Source organism: Danio aesculapii, chromosome 9 (assembly GCF_903798145.1).
Source record: "Danio aesculapii chromosome 9, fDanAes4.1, whole genome shotgun sequence".
NCBI classification, from domain to species: Eukaryota; Metazoa; Chordata; class Actinopteri; order Cypriniformes; family Danionidae; genus Danio; species Danio aesculapii.
In genome coordinates, this window is record NC_079443.1 from 35848891 (window position 1) to 35858855 (window position 9965).

At 34.9% G+C, this 9965-nt stretch overlaps 1 protein-coding gene across 1 annotated transcript; it reads right to left on the reverse strand.

Annotated features, from left to right (window-relative positions):
• Positions 1–178: 178 nt before the first annotated feature.
• Positions 179–9117, reverse strand: asmtl (acetylserotonin O-methyltransferase-like). Its single transcript, XM_056465606.1, has 14 exons — positions 9033–9117; positions 8299–8415; positions 8092–8223; positions 7950–7997; positions 7798–7862; positions 7644–7708; positions 7454–7562; positions 6817–7174; positions 4853–5027; positions 4433–4617; positions 4210–4342; positions 2802–2942; positions 2563–2685; positions 179–618 (listed from the first exon to the last, which is right to left on the reverse strand). The coding sequence occupies exons 2-14, from the start codon at positions 8389–8391 to the stop codon at positions 347–349; spliced, it is 1899 nt and encodes a 632-aa protein (XP_056321581.1). The 5' UTR covers positions 8392–8415; positions 9033–9117; the 3' UTR covers positions 179–346.
• Between the last annotated feature and the right edge of the window lie 848 nt (positions 9118–9965).

Genomic DNA, 9965 nt, shown 5'->3' on the forward strand with positions numbered 1-9965 from the left:
AAAACTTGTCAAATGTTACACATGCCTCATGTTATTTCGATTATATTAAAATATATAATTTTATAATATATATAAAACATATAATCTTTCTATAACATGGTAAACTTTTGTGGATGTGAAATGTCAACAGAACAAATCCAAGTTTTTCTGTCCCACACATTCTAAATAAGACAAGCTATTTGATTCAAAACCATATTTAATGCATTATTTAACAGTTAATAACACTAATTAGCGATGATCATCTACAAATATTCAAATTATTAAAAAAACAGCTAACGCATTTATTGCACTCAATGAACTGGAAGTCAGTTGTAGTGTTTCCAATGCAGATGCTGTAAAAACAACTTTACTCAAGTTCTGTGGTTTCAATGGAAGCTGAAGAACAGCCTAATAATGTTCGTTTGTCATTCGGGTCTTCTTTGACAAATAGCATGGCATCCAGCAGGTTGTTCGTGTGTTTGACGTGTTTGAGAGTGAACCCGTGCTTGTCTAGTAAGTCACTGTATTCTGCTGTGCTCCTCTGCTTTCCTTCAGTCATACTGAGGGCCTGAAGCAGGGCTCGACTCGGCCTTCTCCGCTCCTCGTCCAGGAGGATCTCAGACACCAGAAGCCCACAACCTGTTTGTTAGCAATGCATTAATGCATTAATGAGTTAAGAGGCTAACTTTTACTTCATATTAACAAAAACATCTAAATTAAACCTAACTAACATACTGGCATCATTTAAGTTTGAAATAAAATCTAAGTTTTCATTAAGTGTGTGTGTGTGTGTATGTGTGTATATATATATATATATATATATATATATATATATATATATATATATATATATATATATATATATACACACATATATATATATATATATATATATATATATATATACACACATATATATATATATATATATATATATATATATATATATATATATATATATATACACACATATATATATATATATATATATATATATATACACACACATATATATATATATATATACACACACATATATATATATATATATACACACACACACATATATATATATACATATATATATATATATATACACATATGTATGTGTGTGTATATATATATATACACATACACAGTTGAAGTCAGAATTATTATATATATATATATATATATATATATATATATATATATATATATATATATATATATAAAAAATAGTGTTAATATATGTTAAAAGGTCTGCATTGTATTTAAAGAATGAGATAAACAATTTTATTTTGGATGAATGGGTGAAGATGAGGATTTGGGCTTTAATATACTTGCTAAAACCAACTGTTACTAATTGTACCACAGTGTAAATATGTAAATAAAAGATATGTGACCTGGACCACAAAACCTGCCATAATTGTGAGTTTTTTGAACATTCATTAATTTTCCTTCGGCTTAGTCACTTTATTAATCTGGGGTCACCACAGCAGAATGAACTGCCAACTTATCCAGCATTTGTTTTGCGCAGCGGATGCCCTTCCAGCTGCAACCCAGCACTGGGTAACTCCCATACACTCACATGTCCACACATACACTACAAAAAATTTGGCTTATTCAATTCATCTATAGCGCATTTTTGGACCCGCGTCTTTGGACTGTGGGGGATAACGGAGCACCCAGAAGAAAACCACTTGCTGTGAGGTGACAGTGCTAACCACTGAGCCACATACTTATTATTGTATATATGTTTTTAGGATAGGATAATATTTGACAAAGAAACAACTGTTTGAAAATCTGGATTCTGAGGATTTAAAAAAAAAAAACGTAAATGCTAATAAATTTGGATAGCTGCTCAAATTAAGATCTTAGCAATGCACATTACTAATCAAAACTTGAGATTTTATAAATTTACGACAAGACATATCTTTATGCAACATGATCCTTACTTAATATTGTAATGAATTTTTGGTACAAAAGAAAAATCAATCATTTTGACTTATGCAATGTATTTTTGCCTATTGAAAATATACCCATGCAACTACAGGTTGGTTTTGTACTCCGAGCAGGGTCACATATAGCAATAGGAATTTTTGACATGGTTTAAGCCAGTGTTTCCCAACCCTGTTCCTGGAGGCACACCAACAGTACACATTTTGGATGTCTCCCTTTTCTGACCCATTAACTTCAGGTGTTGGAGTCTCTTCTGATGTTATGATAAGTTGATTCAGGTGTGTTTGATTAGGGAGAGGTTGAAAATGTGTACTGTTGGTGTGCCTTCAGGAACAGGGTTGGGAAACACTGGTTTAAGCAATAGACCAAACTCAACAGACAGGGCCATCTGACAAATTAGAGCACGGACCTCCAAAACAAAAATGTGACCCTTTAAAATTGCATAAAGGCATTTAATTCAGCAGCATTCACATTTTAGGAAACAAACATGTGTAGAGATCCTTGAGTGGCCAAAAGGGGGCATTAGAGAGTCACTTGTGCAGAAAATATTATCTTAGAGGGGACTTGGCATCAAAATGTTTGATACTTCAGAAACGTTTTACACATTAAGAATTCAACAATAGGATATTTCAAAGCACATACCTGGTTTCCACATTTTAGACAGTTTACTCAATAACACATGCAGTTTCTCATCAGACCAGTCATGGAGGACCCGTGCAAGAATATACAGGTCAGCTTTAGGTAGGTCATCTTTAAAAAAATCTCCTATTTTGTAAACAAAAAGAGATGTTAAGTGAGAAAGTCTTTGAATGTTTTTTTATGTGATATTGATAGATAAAATTGTTTATCACAAAAATGTTCCTGTGAAGTTTTTGACTGACCTGCAACAAATGACACTCTTTCATCATTTTCTTTCGGCTGGAAGTGACGTCTCATCTCGATGACTTGTGGCAAGTCGAATACAGTAACTGACAATTCAGGGTGTGCTTTTGTAAACTCGTATGCCATGGCACCAGTGCAACCTGGGCAAGATCACAATGATTTCTTAACACGCCTCGTGCAGTTAATATACTTTTTAATATTTACACTTTCACTTGAAATTTGGGAAAGTCTCTTACGCTGCATTTAAATTAAAGTAAATAGGTAATATTGTTGTGAAGTAATATTACACTTTAAAGAACTGTCCTAGTTTAATATCATTTAAAATTAGATTGAATTTTGTGTTGTAAAAACGAAGTTTTCAGAATCCAGTCTTTTTTGTGCTAAAGAAACATATATTATTATTATTAATCTCAATGTTAAAAGCACTTGTGCTGCTTATTTGCTTTCAGGAAACCATGAACCATGAGCTTTTTTTTAGTATACTTTGATAAATAAAATCCAAAGAACATCAATTATTTTGAAATATGTCTTTTTTTTGCATTGTAAATTTTCACTGCTACATGTTCATTTTTCATCTTAGTTTAATTAAATTATTAAGCTTCTTAAGACCGCATTATCTTGCAATTCTGCTTAGTACTATAAATTCAAATTCCGCAATATTTAACACCAACATATTTCTGAATTAATTATTATATTAATCATTTATTATTATAATTTGTTTTTGTTCTAAAAATAGGTCAACGCAGGGGAAAAGAATATACAGGCCACAATAAATACAGATGTCCCTTGCCCCTTGCATAAAACCCCCTAAGAGAATTAATCATTAAAAGTGTATGAAATTTGCATAATAAGCTCGCAACTCCTTTTTAGATAAGCAGCTTTTGAAAACAAGCTCTTCCAGAATAATAAACTGAAATTATGCGTGACAACATGCAGGATAGTGGTTCCTGCACATCTTATCGTGGTCAGCTCGCTCACGTCTCAACATGAATTTTGCATCACTGTGGTTTGATCTATTTGTGTAATCATTTTCAAACAATCAATATATTTTTGTTCTTTACTGAGAGGGGAACCTTGACATTAAATTAGAATCCAGGATATTGTTTTGTAATCAAACACATTTATTTTATCTTTACTTAAATTGATTTGATTTGCTGAAAAAATTATTGTGGACTATTTTCCATGAATAAAACATGATATGATTTTTTGGTCAGAACAAATCATAATAAACAAATATTTGCTGGTATATAATTTACAGATTTCATTGTTTTTTGTACATTTTGGGAAGTGTTTAATGATTTTACCCACATTTTTTAGATCAACCAATAAATCTGTAATTTAAACCATATACCAAAAGTCAACTAAATTAAAGTTAACTCTTTTTGAGGAAAAATCATGAATAAATACCTCCAATATCACAAGCTGTTTTATAGCATGAGAGATCGAATGCGGTTGCCAGATCTTTTCCAGTCACCCTTGCGATGCTGTGCATTGCATCCATAAATCGTATCTTAACTTCATCTTTACTGTAATAAACATCCTAGAAATCAACAAAATCGTATTACTCAGTACTGGAATGTCAGTAACTTCAAAAATGTATGATTCATGGGTGAGAAAATAATTTGTTTACCTGAAACACATCTTCTTTCTTCTTTCCAAAGGCCCGCTCATGTTGGCTGGTGCCCTCCCTTACAGCGCTCTCTAGATGACTGAATAGAGGCCACACCATATCACTGCAGTGGAGAATATATCCATGCAGAGACACTGGGCTGTCCGATACCAAGAAACGACAGGCCTGTTCTGTATTTCTGTACACTGCAGCAGACAATAAACAATGTTGCATTCACAATCCACCTCCGGACATTTCAATGAGAACATGCATCATACAGTAGGAGGAATTACATCCATGTATTCAAAGTCCATCATTCAGTAAACAAAGAGTGTGCTTGTATGTCACAGTATAATTGGACAATGCGAGAGGTTTCAGAACTCATATTTAGGAAAACCCCATGTGTTTTCTGTGACAGAAAAAAGGCAGTGTCAATCTTACCACTGATCTCTTCCTGTCTGACCCTTTCTAGTAGGCCTAAGGAGACAGCGGCTTCCAGAAGCCTTTCGGTGCCTAAAAGAGAAGCGTTGATCTGGCCAGCTACCTCTTCTAATGTTAGACCACCAGGGCTGTTTAATACATCGAACACCTTCAGTTTGGATGCTGTGAATAGAGTCTGACAAACAAAATAGGTTCCAAAATAGTTACTGAACACTTTCCCCATTTTCTGTGCAGATCAAAACAGACATTAGTTTCCGATAGTATTTTAAAGGTGCAGTAGGTGATCTGACACAATGCTTACCGGTTAGCATAATATCTTTGAAACACAGTCTCTCCCCTGCTGTGCAAAGCCATGCCTCATGAAACACGAACGTGCGGACCTTAAAGATGGCAGCAGACAACCCACTCTTATGTGCTGTGCTAAAGCAACTCATCTTAGTGGTTGGTTGGCGGCGTGCAGGAATTACACTTATTACTAAGCCATACTTGCATGCTATTTCAGACCGAATATTCAGAGTCGCATTGTAAACACAATAGGGAGCGTGTCACAGGTTATCATTGCTCAAAAATAAACAAATGTGATGTGAATATAAAACCAACATCACCTCAGTTAAGTAGGCTAGGTGGAATAGCGCTATTGATTTATGTTTTGTTACTTATGTTTTGCGCATGTACGCACAAATGGCGGATCTGCGTGAACATGTGCGCAGTTGTACAAATCTGCATTTGCTGACAGTTTGGGCTATTTATCAGAATTATGGGAAATGTCCACCTAACAATATGTAATTGGATAAACATATTTTAGCCTTATGCCTTACCTAAAATATAAATATAGATACATTTAGATCATTTACTTTAATCATTACTATTGGATTGTGAAGAAATTTTCAACCAGCACAACAAAAAATTATTGTGAAGACAATCACCTACTGCACCTTTAATGCTGTGAATCACATGAACTAATGACAGTATAAAACTGTAAGGAAGTATTTTAAATAAATAGTTGATATAAAGATAAAAATAAATATCATCATTTATTCACTCATGTCTGGACCAGTGTGTTATTGAGTCAGTCAAACACAACAGAAGAATCCTTAGCTAAATTTCACTTTGGCTTAAGTATTTTATAAATACTTCATATTTTATAGGTCTTGTTTACATAATGTATTATGAAGTAATGCCAATGCCAACACAAGTGGACGATCCTAAATTCAGATGTAAAGTCTGAAACATTTTGGTTTGTGCAATTCTGACCACTTCCAGAGGTAGTTTTAGGTACCTACTGTACAAAAAAAAAGTGAACAAGTTTCTAAATGAACCAGTCGTTCCTACAATAACGTTAATGGATCATGGTCTTCTTTAATGTTCAACACAAACACCTCTGTTAAAAATATCTGAAAATGTAGTTTAATATTAATATAAAATCATTTAAAGCAGTGGTGTCCAAACTCAGTCCTGGAGGGCCGGTGTATTGTTTTAGTTTCAACTTCAATCAGACACACCTGGGCTAGCTAACCAAGCCCTTACTAGGCTTTCTAGAAACATCCTTCCAGGTGTGTTGAGCAAGTTTGAGCTAAAATCTGCAGGACACTGTCCCTCCTGGACCAAGTTTGGACATCCCTGATTTAAAGCTTATAATATAAAAAAGTTTGGAAGTGAATAAATAATGGCATGATTTCTTTTAAGCACTTCAAATAACCAGAGAGCAGCAATATATAAGTGCTTTGGCAAGTCTACGTTAGTATAGATTTTTTTTTCATGCATCAAGAGAGCAGAGAGTGTGTACTACAGGTGGTTTGTCAAGCCCACTCATCTGTGTAGCACACTCAGAATTGTTCACCATTTTCAAGGAAGCATGGAGTGCATACAAGAAAGTGTCTGGTGCATATGGAGAGGAGAGAGCACATCCTACAGATAGTTTGTAAAGCACACTCATCTGTGTGGAACACACTCAGAATTACTACCTTTGATGCTTTGAACCCATCCAGTAAGCTGATGATGCTGTGGGGAACATCCTGTCTGTTGCACTTGGCAAATTCCAATCCCATTACATTCTGTTCTTGCACAGATGTCAAACTGCCATCTTTACCATTTTCCAGTAGCTCAACATCCCCATTGGTGGTCTTGTTAACAAGAGTCCAAGCTTCATCGCAGTCTCGTTTGATTTTGTGGGCAGGACTTGCAGGTGGACTGTTGAAAATCAATCCCAACTGCTTGCAGAAGTGGTTAAGAGGAAAGCCAACTACGTTAAGAAAATCTCCTCGGACATACTCTACCAACATTCCACCCAAAGCTTGAATACCATAACCCCCGGCCTTGTCCCTGTTGAACACAAACAGATCTGTCAGTCTTATCATTCACCTGCCATGCAAAACTTGGTAAAATACCAAAGAGAGGGCCTGAATGGACACATTGCTTCCCTAAAATGTACTCTTTACTTAAAAATGTGCTTTTCGCTTGTCATTTTCAACACGTCAAAGCAAACAATGACTCCACCAGGGTCCAAGTTCCACAGGTTCAACAAGTTCACTGAACATGCTCAGAAAATGTGATGACCAAACTCCAATACATTATATGAAAATCTTTTACGCATAAACTCACATGGGCTCTCCACTATTGATGTATTCCCAAAGCATCTCCTCAGATAATTCTGCAAACTTCACTTTTGTCTCTTCGTAAAAATCAACCACTTTGTAGTCTGTAACTGAACCTGCAATGAAGATGGAGCATTTAGAAAAGGATCAACTCTTTCACAAATAGACTTTAATTTAACTTAAAACAGTAAACATACCATTTTTTTCACGGCAGATCACGATAGCTACACCAGTGAAGACGCTATGTTCCTTCCCACTCAACCTGAAATATATTCATTTCAATAGATATCAGTACCTGCATTTGGAACAACAATGCCACAAATAGTCAAGACAACATAAATTAAAATGCACCTAGACAGCATGCGGTAAGCATCTTGTTTATCTGTAGGCTTCTCCAAGATCAAGCCATCGACAGTCTGAGGATGGAAGTAGAGAACTTCAACAAGACAGTTTTTTTAGGATGCAATATAACATGTAAAATGTATTACAACACAAATACTTACCACAACAGTGTCCGCTCCGATAACAATATCTGGAGTTTTCAAGTGTTTCTAAACCCATGGATGATACAGAATAAAAGGGAAACCATAACTTGACAGAAACTGAAAGTTATAGAATTGCTTGTTCGATTATTACACAACTTACAAATGGCATTCGTTGAGCCACCTCCAAAGCCTTCTGTTTAGCCGTCTCCACTGCATATTCACATGGGTGTTTAAACAAGGATTTGTCCAGTGTTTCTTTAAACCAGGAAGGAACAACCTCAAATCGTAAACCCTGCCTCATCGATGCAGAAGAGGAGTTAATTTTATATTCATTGCCAATGTAACATAAAAATACAAAAAAACTTACAGCATTTGATAGAATCTCCAGACGTCGTGGAGATGCGCTTGCCAGAACAACAAGCTTTCCACTCAGCTTGGATATGACTGGATTTAACAGCATGTTTCTGTCACTTCCACCTCTTTCCTGGGAATATCAAAATCATAATGTGTTGTACATTTAACCTACATAAACTAGAGCAACCTGACAAGCGCATAGAACCAGCTAGGCTTTATGAGTAGGGTAAAAATGGTTTTATTTCGCACATTATAGCAGCTAATGACTATCAAAGTACAGCATTGCTCACAGTCAAATAGTGCTAATGTTGTTTTGAAGTCATACTTGCATGCAATTTCAGCCCGAATATTCAAAGTAGCATACAAACAATATATTTATCGTCTAACAAGTTATGGCTGAACGTATGTGAGTATATAAAACCAACTTTACCCTAGTACGTTTATGTTTTAAGTGACAACAATCTTGGGTAAAGGTGAGATGGACCACAAGTTTGACTACATTATCATTAGCTTTTTTTTGTTTGTTTAGTTAAAGTGAAAGGATAAGCCTGTCAATTTCTGGGGGAAAAAAGACATTCAGATTGGTGCGTTAGAAACGTATTTAGTTACGGAGCAAAACATTCTTGACATGATGAAGGAAGAGCGCTGTTCATTTGTTAATTTGAACATGTATACATTCTGAACTGTTATTGACACCTATTTAAACATACATATATTCATTCATCTTTATTCGTAGTAAGATTTTACCTGTAAAAGCTTGTTCCACTTCACTCTCTGAGCTTCACGAAACGCTGTCCACTGCCTGAGACCCTGAAGAGGCGGAGTCTACTAAGCGCATGCGCGGAAGGTTGGCATTGGAACGTCACGATACCACGTTTAGGGAGTCGAGACGGTAAAAGCACCCACAAATGCAAATTTACAAATTCCAAGCTACATTTTGCTTTTTTTTTTTTTTTTTGCAAGAATTGAATCATTATTTAAATATAATTTCATTATCTGAAAATAAGAAAGCAACCAGAACTATTTAATTTTGTAATGTCTTTATTTTAAATACTGTAATTGATTCTTAAATGGTTTACCTTCAAGTTTATTTCATGTTCTTTATTCTCTCTCTCTCTCTCTCTCTCTCTCTCTCTCTCTCTCTCTCTCTCTCTCTCTCTCTCTCTCTCTCTCTCTCTCTCTCCCTCTCTCTCTCTCTCTCTCTCTCTTGTATCTTTTTTTCATTAATTCATGTTCTGTATTGTATGCAAATGCTGATACAAACATGTCAACTGCTTTTTTGCAAATAAAAAACAAGAAAAAAAGACAGTAAAAGTATCAATAAAAAAATACAAATAAAATAGACAGCAAAAGCGTTTAGAATAACTATTAAACACTTTGAAAACCGCAGCAGGGGTATCATCGCTTTTAAAAAGAAGATAGTTATGCTTGTTTGGCTCTTCTGTATTTTATTCTGTAGGCTTTTGAATTAACATACTGTAATATTTTCCATTTATGCAGAGCAATTTTTCATTCAGTGACTCTTACAACACTGCAGCAATTTGTTTTTCATATTTATTAGTCATGTTTCTATGTATCTGTGATATGCAGCAGGTGCCACCTTCTCATTTCAGTTTATAATAGATACCCTAATAAACAGTAGTATATATATCTGATATCATCTTTAAACCAGTTATTAAC